The sequence below is a fragment of the Alligator mississippiensis genome, chromosome 11, assembly GCF_030867095.1.
Source record: "Alligator mississippiensis isolate rAllMis1 chromosome 11, rAllMis1, whole genome shotgun sequence".
NCBI classification, from domain to species: Eukaryota; Metazoa; Chordata; order Crocodylia; family Alligatoridae; genus Alligator; species Alligator mississippiensis.
Window position 1 is genome coordinate 17,325,819 of NC_081834.1, and position 16,086 is coordinate 17,341,904.

At 40.0% G+C, this 16,086-nt stretch overlaps 1 protein-coding gene across 3 annotated transcripts in view; it reads right to left on the reverse strand.

Annotated features, from left to right (window-relative positions):
• ADAMTSL3 (ADAMTS like 3) overlaps window positions 1-16,086 on the reverse strand; it is a 368,636-nt gene that overhangs the window by 91,862 nt on the left and 260,688 nt on the right. For all 3 annotated transcript variants that reach the window (XM_019477525.2, XM_059714625.1, XM_019477526.2), the window contains 4 exons: window positions 14,860-15,017; window positions 11,452-11,563; window positions 7,416-7,554; window positions 5,732-5,782 (listed from right to left, as the gene is read on the reverse strand). In XM_019477525.2, coding sequence (XP_019333070.2) covers window positions 5,732-5,782; window positions 7,416-7,554; window positions 11,452-11,563; window positions 14,860-15,017 — 460 coding nt within the window. The remainder of the gene's footprint in view (window positions 1-5,731; window positions 5,783-7,415; window positions 7,555-11,451; window positions 11,564-14,859; window positions 15,018-16,086) is intronic.

A 16,086-nucleotide genomic window follows, 5' to 3' on the forward strand; every position in this document is an offset into this window, starting at 1 on the left:
GGATTCCAGGGCCTTATACAGACATTCAGTTTTCCTGAGATTCTAAAGCCTCACAGATATTCAGGGAGGATGACAATGGTTTTTGAAGTTCCATGGCACTTATCTCCTACTCTAAGCAGAAAAAAATGCATTTAAGAATTGACTCTGTAACAAAAGAAAATAAATACTAAAAACAGACCTCAAGAATCTTCCTGCTGAATATGTATCACCCATTGTAGCTACCAAACTAAAAGGCCTCTGTGTGTTGCGCTCCCCTCTAGATTTTTCTCAGCCTTATTCAGTCCATCATTTCCCTTCACTATCCACATTTTCCCTAGTCCCCCAGAAAAACTGGGGAACTGATTGGGTACTGAGCATGCCATAAAGCTCATCTCATCTAGCTAGGTTAAACTTTTTAAATTTTACAACTGTAGTGACTCAGAAAAAAATAATGAAAAAATTACATCAGTTATAAAAGATGGAATCAGCAAATGCAGCAATATCCCAACTAAATCAATTCACCAAGGGTAACAAAAGCATTGTAAAGGAAGTCAATCTCAGAGTAGATGGAGCAGGAGCCTGTAAACTAAAGGAAAGCCTAAGTAACTAGTACCTACACCCCAAGATACATAGGTAAATCCACAACACTTCCTGGTTTAAATACTTCATTAACCTCTCCACAAAAATATATATTAATCATATTAAACATTATGGACCAGACAATGAATCTGAAACATACAGAAACCACAAAAATTTAAATTTAAAATACATATTTAAAACCAGACACTACACAGCTAACATTGATTTCACATTAGCAATGAAAAATGCCTTTAAAAAAACACAGTTATACTTTTCACAGTTTTATCTAAATGAATGGCCAGTGTTAACTCATTTTCTTTAAAATATCAGGAACTAAAGAGCAATTAACTGTTCAATGAATTAGCAGCTCATGGATTTATATGGATAAGGTTGACTGTGCTGTATTTAATACTAGCCTCAGAAGTGTTTATAGCATAAAGTTTTATAGTTGTTTTTCTTTATCTCATCAGTTTCAAACACACTCCAGATCCCATATTCCCAGAAGCATTTTCAAGAGGGAGTGAGGTCCATGGCTACTGGGGAAAGGGGGGTCTTGGGCAAGCAGTCAAGGAGACACTTTCCAGAACCCACAGCTGTCAAGGGATCCTCAACAGCCCAACAAGTCTGAAGTAAATGGAGGCATTCCAAAAGCTTTAAAAGAAAATTTTTACCCTGGGAAATTTTTCTATTTATTTCAAAAGATTTCTCCATCTGTCAAAATATTTCAGTGGGGCAATCACAGCTCCAGCCGCAGAAGAGCTCTTTCAAGATCCTGTCGTTTACACCATCAACTTTCCCACAACTTCCTCATTTGAATGGGAAAGTGGTGGTGAATTCCATAGAATCGCAAAACAGGCCTGCACATGGCCCTTGTGCTATGCTGGAGGCGTAAGGTATGACTGCTGGTCAAAGTAGAAGTTTGCTCAAGCACAATGACTGCTTTTTTTCAAGTCTGGTATGTGTGAACAACCCTGTTCAGCCTACAAACAGGCAAAAAGCAGAGTTAGTGTCACCTAGGCAAAGCTCAACTACTTTAAATTTTTATAGCACAAAACAGTCATAGACTGCAATAGCCATAGAGTATTTAGATCCTTGCCAGGTCAAATGTGCCCCTGCTGCAGGTGCAAACAGACCAAGAGTTTTAATTGCTGACCTCCTCTAAGAGTTCTCTCAGGTTAGCACAGCTTTAAAAATAATATGGTCCCATTAGAAGCTGTCCCAGAGCAGGCCGAATTAGGGATACACTGAAACATCTTCTTTGCTTTCATTCCTTTCCTGTCAATGCCATTCACTTCTGGGCCTGTGCCAGCCCTATTTTGGCCTCTACAAACAAGGTGGTTGTAGCTCCCCGGAACCAAGGCAATTCTTAGTGAGGCCTGGCCTACAAGGACCATACCTGTGTCTGCCAGAACAGACCTGGAGTCATATGATTCCTTATCTGTCATTCTTAATTCTTGAAATGAGAACAGCTGCCTACAAGCCCACTATAAATATAGTCTCCTTCGCCATGGACAAAGCCATACAAACTTTTCCCATGTTAGTGAAATAAGCCTTCTTTCCAGCTGTTGTCCTGACTAAGCCATTCAAGACATGAAACAACAATGCAAGGAAATTGTGTTAGACTGTATTGGGAAGGGGTGATTCAGGAATAAACCATTAAAATGATTAATAGATTCATAGATTGTAAGGGGCTGGAAGGGACCTTGCAAGATCATTGGGTCCAGCCCCCCTGCACTAAGCAGGAAAGACAACTGGGCTCAGGTAACCCAAACAAGGTGACCATCCAGTCTCTTCTTGAAGATTTTCAGGGTAGGTGATTGTACCAACTCTGGGAGTTTATTTCACAGTCTGGACACCCTAACTGTGAAGACGTTTTTCCTAGTGTTAAGCTTGAAATGGTCTTCCAGGAGTTTGTGGCCATTACTCCTGGTTTTCCCCAAGGGTGCCCTAGTGAACAATTTTTCACCAAGCCCTTGATTTATTCCTCTGATGTAGCAGTAACCTGCTGCCAAGTCTCCTCTCAGCCTTCTCTTTTTTAGGCTGAAGAGGCCCACATCCCTCAGCCCTTCCTCGTATGGCTTGCCTTGCAAGTCTCTGATCATATGGGTGGCTTTTCTCTGGACTCTCTCAAGCTCATCCACGTCTTTGTTGAAGTGCGGCACCCAGAACTGGACACCGTACTCCAGCTGCGGTCTCACCAGTGCTGAGTACAGCGGAAGAATCACTTCCTTGGTTTTGCTTGAGATGCACTGGTTGATGCATGCCAGAGTATTGTTTGCCCTGCTGCCTACAGCATTGCACTGATGGCTCATGTTCACACTATGGTCTACTATTACCCCTAGGTCCCTTTCAGTTGTAGTGCTAGTCAGTTTGATACCACCAAGCCTGTAAATAGGTTGGGAGTTGTTCATTCCCAGATGGAGCACTTTACACTTCTCAATGTTAAACTTCATCTGGTTCTGATCTGTCCAACTTGCCAACCTGTCTAGGTCTGCCTGTATCTGCAGCCTGTCTTCAAGTGTGACCACGCTCATGTGTGACAACTTGGTGTCATCTGTGAACTTGGCCAGTGAGCTCTTCACCCCATATCCAAATCACTGATAAAAATCCTGAAAAGCACCAGACCAAGCACAGACCCCTGTGGGACACCACTGACCACTTCAGGGACACCACTGGCCAGGACAACACAGATCCGTTCATTAGAACTCTCTGGGTCCTACCCCACAGCCAGCTTCCTACCCACCTGACTGTCAAGCAGTTAAGCCTGCAATCCTCCAATTTTCCCATGAGAACATCATGGGATGCCAGATCAAAGGCCTTTTGGAAGTCTAGGTATTCAATGTCGACCTCCTCTCTCTTATTCAGGTGGTGAGTTACCTGGTCGCAGAAGGAGATGAGATTGGTAAAACAAGATCTGCCCATGACGAAGCCATGCTGGCTGTCATTCAGAATCCTACCTTCTGCAAGCATGCTGCACATAGAGTCCTTGATTAATTTTTCCAGGATTTTCCCTGGGAAAGAAGTTAGGCTAATTGGACTATAGATGCCCATGTCCTCTCTCCTCCCCTTCTTGAAGATGGGCACAACATTGCCCCTCTTCCAGTCTTCAGGGACCTCACCTGAACACCATGAGTTTTGGAAGAGTTCGCTAGATGTCCCGCGATGACTGTGGCCAGCTCCTTCAGCACTCTCGGATGAAGTTCATCCAGTCCTGCTGACTTACAAATGTCTAACTTTTCTAATTGATCACATACCACCTCATCATCAACAGCAGGAAGGTAGGCATTCCCACCGTGCCCATTCTGAACCTTCTCTAGTACGATTTTCCCCTTAGTCCAGTGAAATACTGAAGCAAAGTAGTCATTCAGGAGTTCAGTTTTCTCCTGCATGTCTGTAACCAGCTATCCTGAGTTGTTAAGCAATGGCCCCATGTTTCCATTTGTTTTCCTCCTGTTCCCTAGATATCTAAAGAAGGACTTCTTATTGTCCTTGATTTCCATTGCTAGTTTAAATTCATTCTTCACCTTAGCCTTTCTAATCTGCTCCCTACAAGTGCGGGCCATTGTTGTATAGTCCTCCTTGGAGTCTGTCCCAAGCTTCCACTATTTGTATGACCCTTTGATCTTTTTTCAAGAGGACCATGATATACTTATTAAGCCAAGAGGGCTTGCACCAGCCCTTCTGCTACCTTTCCTCTGCATAGGAATGGACTTCCTTTGGGCTTCGAGGATCATGACCTTGAGGAACAACTACTCCTCATGCACTCCTTTCACCTTCAGTCCCTGATCCCCAATAGCGCTTCCCCTACTATTGCCCTGAGCCTGTTGAGTTTCGCTTTTTTGAAGTCCATAACTTCAACCCTGCTAGCTGATTTGCCTGCCTTGTGACAGAAAGTGAACGTGATGGCTTCATGGTCGCTGTTGCTCAGGCTACCCTCTATATTCAAGTCACTTACAGATCGTCTCCTTTGTCCAAGACCCAGTCTAGGAGCACATTACCTCTGGTTGGCCCATGCACTTCCTGAGTCAGGTAGAGCTCTTCAATACAGGTCAGGAAGCAATATGACTGATCCAACTTAGCTGAGTGTTCCTCCCAAGAGATGTCTGGGTAATTGAAGTCACCCGTGATGACCGTGTCCCGTGTGTGCGCAGCCTCTGCCAGTTCTCAAGAGAACTCCAGTTCGAGCTCCTTCCCCTGGTTTGGTGGTCTGTATACACCTACAGTTAGGTCTCTCTCACTGTATACACCTATAGTTAGGTTCTCCCCACCCCGCCTTAGTTTGACACAGAGAGTTTAGAGCCACTCTTCTTTGGAGCAGATGTCAGCCTCCAAGGAGGTGTACTGCTCCCTCGCATACAGAGCTACACCTCCGCTTTTCTTTCCTACTCGGACCCTTCTGTGCAGGGTGTAGCCCTCTATGGCTACACTCCAATTATATGAGGAGTCCCACCAGGTCTCCATAATCTCTCCAGTGGGCATTACCATTTAGTAGAGTAGGAGGGTTAGCTCCTCTTACTTGTTCCCTGTTCTCCTGGCATTAGTTTACAGGCACCTGAGTCCTCCAACTGAGACCCTTAATTTCCTGTCATGCTGAGGGAGAACCATTCCCTCAGCTCTTGCAAGAGTGGCTCTCCTGGTGTCCCCAACTTTGGAGATTTCTTGTGTGCCAGAACTTGGGCATGCTCCAGTCAGTGTTTCCCCATCCCCTGGTAATCTTAGTTTTAATTGTAGAACAATATATTTTAAAAAGCACAATATTAATTGCTAATGCATCACACTACAAATAGTAACAGACATGGCAAATTCAGGCATTTTCTGACTATTAAATCAAAACATATTTTCAAATAAAGAAATGGATAAATAAATACATTTTAAAGGAAGCTTTGGCAGATCATTACCTTTTCATTAAGAGATTATAATCTAATAGGGTTTTATTGCAGACATTTGCAAACATGATAAACTACTTTCAGTGCAAGTCCTATTTAGGTCAATCATACATATAAAGAAGAATTATAAGAGTCTTCCCCAAATCTGCTTTTTTTGTACAGTTTTAAACAACCACTATAATAATTATTTACAGTCAAAGGATAATGTTCCATGCTCTTTGAATACTTAATTCTCAGTGGAAATTCCATCCCAACACTGGCCTACTCATTACAGTGACCCTACGTACCGAGGAAGTGGCTGGAAGTGATCATACGGCATGATTTCTTTGAATCCATCACTGCAATAAAAAAAAATACTTCATCATTATCTCTCAGCTCCAAGATGATACCTACTCTACATGTTATATACACCCAAGCTTAAAATAAGAAATTTTCACCACAAGGTCATAAAATCTCAGACCTGTGACGGGATCTTTCTGTAGAGCACTCATCCTTTCTGAAGTTGCAACAAATACTCCTAATAACTTAACCCTATCATTTCTTCCCAATAAATGGAAAAGGCTATTTCTCTTCAAAGGGAAATGAATGATCTCTGAATATTTTTCAGATAATCCTGCTATGTAAGACTCCTATGGGGTTGTGCCATTTTCCCAAGAACTTGCAGTCACTTCTTAACAAGAAAAGGGACACATACAGAGACCTTTAATAAAGGAATGAATGTAAGGGGCATATGGTTTAAAAATACATAGCCAGAATTCAGTCTAGGATGGGTAAGCACTCTTAACTGCTGCTTACATGAATAGTAGTAGTTGCTCAATGCTAGTAGGCTTAGTCCCAAAGCTAAGGTAAAGTCTATTCCTCAGGCCAGTAAGGAGAAATGAAGTATAACATTGTTCTTAAGAGAATTTCTGCTCATCCTCTATTAATGAAGGGAGCCATAATGTCTACTTTTCTATCTGTATTGCTACTACACCAGTTAGGTACCATTCTTCACTTTAGTGATGTCAGCTATATTGTATCAGTCTTCCCATTCTGCTTAGTGATTTGCTCTTTAGCAAGAACTTTAAACTCTGTGCACCTATATTTAGCAGAGGTCAATATCCATATTTATGTTCACTGGGGATTAAAGGAAATGGACAGTTTAGCTATAGGAAATGAAATCTATTGAGAGTGTTTCCTTTTTTTATGTATATAACTCTAGCTCAGCCAGCTGGCACATTAATGTGAGGTTCTAATGTGAGGGACTTGATACCATGATGTTATTTTAAGATACTTTAGTATAGCCAGGAAACCTCACCAGGCAATCCAAAAAGTTAGTTTTAAATACCAGTGTGCAATTCAATAGAATTATGTATACTGTACTGTTGCCTTTATGATTTGGCAATAATATTCTATAGCATTTATACTACAAGTACCTTTACTTTTTTATTTTCTCTGCCTATCTTGTAGCTTACAAAGAATGACAAAACTTTCATTATTGTGTAACCACTGCTGAGTGCAAATAATGAATGAGATTTTTATAGCAAGTAGATGTATAAAATAGGATAAACAATGTGCTAGAGCCCTATGCTTAATGAGACACAAAGCTACCTCCTGTCTTTAATGAGAAAACCCAAATTACACCATCAGTAAATCCAAAAGCAGGACATGCCCTGTCCTTTTATATAAGTGCACAAAATACATGCACTAGTGCCACATGGCTCAGCAAAAAAGCCTAATATACAATCAAACCAAGAACAAAGAAAAATGGATTTTTTTAACATTATTCAGCAAAGTTTCTTTCTCTTACACAAGTTTGAGGAGCTGCTATGTGTCTGATTATGTTGGTGACAAATGCCAGCCTTCCATAATGTCATAGCTGTTTAAGACTATTCAATTCTACAGATGAAAGAAGTGCAAAGTCAAATAAATATGATGTCTCATCCCTCATTAATCAAAGAAACTATTTTCTTCAATATTTGTCTCACAGACCTAGAAGGACAGGGATCCATGTTGCATTCCTTTAGTTTAGGCTTTGGTTTCTTATTTTCTGGATAGTAGTGACAGTAGTGATCGGGAACAACACGCTTCAAACGAACGTCCACACATTCAGCTGAGTTAAGCTGATAACCTAACGTGGGAACAAAAGATAAATAAGCTAAGGTGTATACGGGAAACAGTACATTCTAGCAGATTTCCTTTTGCAAATACCATACCTTCCTTTGAACTCATCTGCAATTTTTTTTTTTTTTTGTTATATTTGTTTTTAATTAGGTAACACTGTACTGGTACATAGGACCACATCTTCAGCTGATGTAAATCAGTATACTCTCAATAATGTGAAGGAAGCTTAATTGTTTAACTGTAACTGAGAGTATGACCCATTGTTTCAGCAGTATTTTATGAAGGTGCTCTGCACACACATTCTTAATTAGTTGCAGTTGGCTCATCTCTCATTATTTGGGGTCCTTAACTGGGTAGCTCTTTTGTCTGTCTATAATTTATAAAACCTGAACAGAATGGTTTACAGGGCATGTTAGTAACATCTGCATTACATGATGATGCATGCAGAAAAGAGAAAGCCATAGGAATAGAAGATGAGATCAAAGATATTGTAAAGTTAAGCTGTCGAAAATCAAGCTGCAGTTTCAAAAGCACTGCTGGCTAAAGGGCCAACAAAAGAAAACCTGAAGTGACTACTTGATAAAAATGTGCGTGCAGAATCTCTTAAAAGAAGAGATATGAATTTTATTCACTACTAGGCTGTTTTCTTGGCTATAAAAAAGGTTTATTCACAAGCACTGACTTGCACAAATTGAGGAGAAAAGAAGGCTGTTCTGGTAAGTGCTACAAAAACCTGGTTGAAACCACAAGAATGAAAATCCAAATAGAGTCAATAAACTAAAAGCATTAGTGCCAGTGCCCACTAAAAATTCTACGGTATCATATATCAGTGGCTTCTCTTTTATAAATGGGACACACAATCCTAATCATGAGATTGGTCCAATTAAAATTATTACCTACAAAAATGATTGCCTCTTGCATAATTCTTGGACTATGACAGCTAGCACCATCACTCCAAAATGACCATTCATGCATGAGGGTGATAACCATAAAGAAAGTCTAAGCTATTCCAGTGCTTGAAGCATGCACATGATAGTTCTTGTGAGGAATGACCCAGAAGAAATGCTAGTTGCAAACAAAACTAATGTAAGTTTTTAAAACTTTCTTAGATATTTTAATTTGATTTTTGAGACACTCCCAGACACACCTCTGACCCACACGCAGATTACATGACTGAATGTGAAATGATCCTGCTGAGAAACAATGGTGTGGCTAATTCCACTTTTTTTGTTACGTGGAACTTTTCCTTTTTAAAACATCTGAGTTATTTTAGTAATGATAAAAGAGGCCAAACACCCTGCAGAACAAATCCTCTATAATACATTTACATTTGGAAAGCAGCAATACAAACTTCCCTACTTGCCCCAATAATGCACCACCCTTGACACTGCTACTTGCTTGGGTAGGAAGATAATTTAGTCTTCATGATAATTCAGTTCCTGGGCTCTCTAAGGACTACCTTCAAGAGCACCAAGATCTAACAATAAAGAAGTCAGTCTCATAATATGGACAGCCATCTTTAAAGGAACAGATGGAACCCACCAGCTAAGTTTAAAGAGAATAAGCAGCCACCGGACAGCAATAATTTTCAGACCATATTATCTGACACTGGACTTGAACCAACCACCCTGAAGAAAGAGGTGCTCACTGAGTCTTTCAGTGTTTTGTTTGCAGAGCTCATAGTAACAGTACAATAATTAATGTTGCTTCATCTGGGAGGTCAGCAAGACAAAACTGCTTGGACTTTTAATTCCATGTGATGGTATAATGAGAGAATTAGAATTCCGACTTATACACCCAATGAAAAATAATGCCTCAAAATGGTTAGAGGCATTAGACCCATGAATGGCAATCCTGTGTAGATACTATCTGCATTTTACCTGAGGGAAGTAAGGCACAAAGAAAAGAATGGCTGCTTTGAGATGGAGTGGAGGAAAGAACCCATTCACTTGGCCTTAAAATATGACAGTGCTTTCTTACTTTCTTAAAACTCTTTGATAAATCACACTTCAATGGGACCTGCAATAGTTGACTAATTATATAGACCACTTTGCTTTGCATAGTCTTCATGACCAACACTAGTGTATTCCTAAAGAGAATGAATATGAAATAGAAATTAGCCCCTAGCAAATTTCCTTGTGTTAGATGAATCTACACCAGTGTAAAACTGGTGGCTAGGACACCTCCTGTGCCTATTGCTCTACCAACCACCATGTTTGCATGGGACATAATTGGAGGTCTGGAGGAGATGAGCTGCATTACATCTAATCCCCTGGATTTGTAATCTTTGGAAACTAAACCACAAGTGGAAGTATGAGTTGATGTCCCGCTAACTTTCACCAGGGGCAAATGAGTACAGAAGTTCACAATAGGTGTCACTGTCAAAAGCAGAGTAGAGAAACAAGGACAAAATAAGTACAGTTGCAGTCAACCAAAACATTTACAAGAGGACCTTAAACACTGTGCCACTCTTCTTGCACCATTCCTCTTTGTACCCTGACTCAGCTTTTACCTTTCAGCACTAATGATGCTCTTTTCCAGGTACTCTGATGCAATTCACAAATGGGACTGTGTTAAGCATGGTTTAAACATGGACTACAGTTTTTTATTGCATTACCTGCGTTAGCTTTTGTGACCCCTTTGTTCCTATGGGTTCTTTGAATGTATGCCTCTCCAAGTACCATCCACCTCCCCTCTACTCCCATTCCTCTCCCACCTCTTTTCCACCTTTTATATTCAAGTCACTCATTCCCTTTATGCACATTCTATTCTGTCCTCTCACAGTATCTAAGGATGTGAACTTGAGTTCACGAAAGCTTGAGCTCTCCACATATCTTACGTAGTTAGTTTATAAGGTGCATTACTTCCTCATACTACCTTTGACCATGCACATTTGTTTTAAAATCTTATTTATCTCACTTTCTAAACATTATCATCTACATGTGTCTATTTTTTGGATACAAGAAAAATCTGACCCACATGCTCTATTTCTGCAATTTTCCATACACAGTCATCTGTGGCCATTCCACTTGGTCTGATACAATGCACAAAGTCTATTTTTTCTTTTACTGTTCACATATCTTGTCTCTTTTCTTTGCTCCATTTATTATTTGTTTATTTAGCAAATGCAAATCTGCGGAGCCAAGCAACAGACTTCTCATTTACTGAGCTATTAATCCACCTCTTGGTCTGTAGCGGGGACACACCTCAATAATGTGTAACATTGTTTGTGTCTCCCCACAAGAGTACAGTTGGTTAGCGCTGAGGCCCCAGCGGTGGAGGCTGGCTGCGCAGGGGCCTTGCCCTGTCCTGAACCTGTTTAACAGAGACCACTCTCGCCATGTTAATTCAAAGCCAGTAAGCTGACGAGTGGGGTTTGTCACTAAGAACTTATTTGTGACTTCCCGTGTTTCCCATTCCTTGATCCAAAGGGTATCTCCATTGACTTCCCTGTCACTCTGTAGTGTTCTAAAATCCTCCTGCTCACTTTTAATGCTATGGCCAGAAATGGTTCCTCCCTCACATCTGTCTCCTGATAATCCCTATCTTCGTATTTGATTGTTGTTCATCTTGTACTCTTACTGAAATTCATTCTTTTTCACGCATTCATTCCACACCTTCAGAACTCTTCTGGGGTTGGGTGTTTTTTTTTTTACTCTCTCTCTCTCTCATAAAAACACTTCTTATTTGTGCTGACTTTTGATAATATGGCAAGACATGAAACAGAAAACAATTATGCTCATATTAACTAACTATACATGCTACCTTCTACTCAGTCAGTTATTCATCTGAACAAGAAACTGTGTGCAATGCAGCATAAACATATTTCAATGATTAAAAAAAAAAGATGAATGTTGTAAATCATCCCTTTTTAATCTACAGCTGTAAACACTCCATTACTTACCTCCTCCGCATGTCACAGTGCAGGGGAAGAACTCTGTCTGTCTCCACTGATGACTTATGGGTTGATAGAAAAAGAATTGAACCACACTGTCTTTGGGGGCAGTATACCTGGTCTAAAAAGATTTCCATTAAACAGGGTTATATGCTGTACACCACTACTTATGTCATTTCATGCCATAATTCATGTATGATATCAGTGTTGACAGCAATATGGCAATAGGCAGAAAACCACACAGAAATCTGGCACAACACAGTTAAACAGAGTTTTTCACTAATCAAACATATGTACATTGCCTTTTTCCAATTATTCTCATGCCACTAACTGAAGTGCTGAGAAATCCCTCTGGTATGATTTTCTTCCCCCTTGACAGCCAAAGATCCTGAATGTGTCCTGCTGTCTTACTACACTGTGGGCTACATTTTCAAAATTCAGTAGGAGGTGTATGGAACTTAATGTGAACCCAGTATTCAGATTCCTCTTCAGGCAGCCATTGATCAACTTAGGTTTCTGCACAGTATTTGAGGCATAAAATAATGCACATTAATAAGTGTGCACATCTACAACATGCAAAGCAAAGGACAATCAACCAAGTGCATCTACATCAGATTGTTGTTTTTAGTGGAAAGTTGTAGGAGGCAAGTTACTGATTTGTTTAGACACATAAAAGTTTGCATATAGAATACAAAAAGTCAGCCTGTGTCAGGGCAGACCAATAACTAAGAAGGGTCGGGCAGGGTCAAGACTTTGATGGACCCACTACAGGAACCAAAAGTGCTGCTGGAATGGTTCAGGTGATTCAGTAGGTGGCAACCTTCCCACTGAATTAATATTGAACCAATGGTATATCGCTATTCTACAGACTATTAGGGCATTATCCTTTAAATAGAATTTGAAATAAAAATCTGGGCCATTTTTGAGCATTTAAAAATTCCAGGCACTTTGCACCAGAGTAAGGGTGTTTAGCTCCACACTTCTGATGAACTTTCAGTTTGGCTAGTTATCTAAATTACCTCTGCATTTTAATTAAATAGGTTTCTTTTGGACTTTGCCTTCTAATCTATTTTGCAGTGATGCTATGCACCATGAGATAACCACCCCTCTTTAGCGCACCAGTAGGTGAAGGGATTTCTATTTATAGTTTGTAATGTACTAGGGTATCGCAGGGATGCAAGTTGGTTTATAAATATAAGATATTCATAACTTAAAGCAGGCCAGGCTCCAGTTCTGTATTTTAACTCCTAAGGGACAGATCCAGAAAGGTTTTTAGGCACCTAACTCCTACAGAAATCTATAGGAGTTTAGCCACCTAAAGAAGTGTCTTGTTTGAGCTTTCCTAAGTAATTCTCCAAAATTTCATTAGAAGGACTAAGTACATTTATAAGCAGTGATGACACCCACAGACTGTTTTGAATCTTCACAAGGAGAGTGAACCATCAGGAGAAGTCAGGCTTTGTCCCCAAGGGTAAAAGCTGTGTGAACAACAATCCTATCTGAAAATATGATATTCTAAAAACAAACTGCAACTTCTTCCTGCTATCAAAGAGTGAAAGCAGGGCAACTTCAGTGAAAGGACCTTCTCTGTAGAACTGGCTCTCCTTTGATGGTCCAGTAACAGCAGAGTTTATGATCTTCAGAACATGGGGCAAGACACACCTTTCATGTTAAGCATTTGTTTGATTGTGGATCCTCACTGGGGAGAATCTTCTTAAAATTCTTATGTTGGTGGGTAATTAAATGTAATCTGTTTGGTTTTATGTCAGAAGCCCATATCCCATTTTGACTCCTGTATGAAAAATCATAGTAATAACAATAAGAATGATGGGAAGCCATACATGAAAATTATTAAAACCCAAGAATGTTGCTTCCCTTCTGGGAGTTACATCTTATATACACATGGTTTTTGGCATCTCCTCCAAATGAGCTGTCCATTTAAAATCAGAAAGACATTTTGTTCCTTCATGCTATTGTTCAAAATGTTACAGGAAATATCCAAAAACTAGTCAATGACAACTTATACAGAAGTAATGTGAAGCTGTAGTGACAGAAAATAATTTAGAAAAAGGACAAAAAAGACCTTTTCCAGTATATCTATGTTATAGTTAACATATACAAAATAATGGAATAATTTAATAGGTAGGCTATTTTGCCTTGCAAATTAACTAAAGGTGAACAACTGTTAAATTCAAACAACCATAGAAAAGAAGTGTTTAAAAATTCTAATAACTTCCAGTTTCGAAATTAGTCACTGAAGTCAGTCTGTAACAAAAAGAGCAAATGAGAATGCCCTTTTGAAAATGCCCATTTGAAAAAAGTAAAAAAAAAAAAAGGGCAGCAATGTATGTGCAAATATGCATGTACATGTATCATCATCCTCATGTTCCATTACTTGAACAGCAGCTTCAAACAGGGCTTCCTACCTGCTCTCCACCCATGCTACACATCCATACACAACTGTCTGTAGAGCATTTCATCAGGCTGTGGGGTGGGGGGAATTTCAGCAACACACTTTAAAAATATTGCCTTCACTCTTGATTTTTCACCTCTGATTATTCTAAAATCTTCAGATAGAAAATTCCTTCTCTTTGCACAGTGGGGATAGAGCTGTTTCATGTCAGTTTGGGAAACCTGAAACCTAATGCCAGGCGCACTGGAAATGTGTTCAGGTTCACCAATCTCTTAAGGGAACCTGGGCAGTAACATGGGCTTGAAATGCAATTGTATAAAATGCATCAGTTCCAAGTGAACTTTAAGTTTATTCACATTTAAAACTTAAAGTGAAAACAGATGTGTGTTCCTTAGTGATGTCCTCTCTTACATAAGCAGATTCAGGAATGGGTAGAGAGTAAAGGATTGGATGCAACTGGCCTCCTTTTTCCGGTTCATCTCTATCTTGCTTTTCTTCTACCTCTTCTTCTTCTACCTCTATATATTGTTCAGCCCTCTCTCTCAATATGCACACATCTAACTTTAGAGTTTGCTAACTTCACCAGAAGAGCAAATGCCATAAGAAGTAAATCATAGTGGAGATCCTTACGGATGGACAAGGTTCCTAAACTGACTGGCAGGCAAGTTGCTGCATCTTCTTTTGTGTGAACTCTATGTGAAACCCTCACCCTTCTCTGCAACTTATTCAAATCTGAATATGGTCTGAATCTGAATATCTCCCCTTAAATCAGTGGATATGGGTGCAGCAGTCTGCCCATGTAAATCTGATTGAAGGATTAAGGTTGTAGTACAGTGCTGCCGCACTGTGGTCCAGGATTCAGTGGTCCAGCATAGCATGCATGTAAAGAACAAGAAAATTTAGAGTCACTCTGACCATGGTTGTACACCTTCACTTTCCTTGCCTTTTCATATAAATGAACTTCAAATATCTTGGTTCAAAGAGCATAAACACATACATCCTACCTTGATAATGAAATCTGCTCCCAAAGGACCTTGGATCTTTAGGATTTCTCTATCTGTAGGCTTCTGAAATTCAACAGTTGTGTTCTCTATGATAAATGTTCCAGGGGCATTAAAGCTGTGTTCTCCCTTGTCTCCCTGCAGGGTCTTTGACTCAATGACTAAAAAAAAAAAGATGTACTTCCTCAACATCTTTTCATTTTCAAATAAGCCAGAAAGTGACTTTTACCAATTATGCATGGCAAGATGTTGTAGCATGCGTAAAAATTGTGTGAGCATATGTGCAACAACATCATCAACTTCATACTGTGTGTGTATTTATACACAAATATACATGTGCACAATGATTCTCAGCACTTTCTGGATACAAGAACATCAGGCTGATAATATCATTCTTTTGTATTAGGACAGGGGTCACCAATTTGTGGCTCATAGGCTGGATCCAGCCCACAGAGCCATTGGATCTGGCCAGCGGGCCCAAAAAGCTTCAATGGCATTTGGCAGCAAAGGGCGTTGCCCACACTGCAGCTGAGTGCTGGGGGGCTTTGGAGGTAGGAGACTTCACCTGCACTGTGTCACACTAGCCAGCAGTGCAGAGCTTCACCTGTGCCACAGCCAGGCAGCAGGGAGAAGCAGCAGCAGCAGTGACAATGGCAACAGCCCACCTTGGACCTGATCCAGGTCATCACGGCTTGCCATTGCATAAAGGTTCCCAATCACTGTGCTAGATGAAATGTTAATACTATATATAATACATAAACTGACTCAATATTACATGTCAAGCAATAGATTCAGTGCAACAAACTGAATATGTCAATACAGACATTTACAGAATGGGAAGGGCACTCCAAATGAAAGAAAATCCACTCATACCATTTGGAAATTGATATAATCAGTCTCACTATTCAAATCCCAGAAAAGTTTGTATTCCTTTATTTTTTTAAGTTACCACAGTCAATGGACATCTACATCAACAGGCTTCTCCATCATGGCTTGGGACAGACATTACACATTAACCGGTTTAAATGATCAGAAACTGGTTTAAAACTGTAACAGAACAGATGCCTAGTGCACATAAAACAAGTTGAAAATGGCTGAAACCAATTGGAGATAAACCTGGTTGAATGTAGTATCAGACTTAAGTGATTTGGGTCAAACCGGTTTATGCAATGTCTGTCCCAGATCCTTTCCTGGTTTAATTAAACCAGACTCCCCCAGCACCCCAGTATG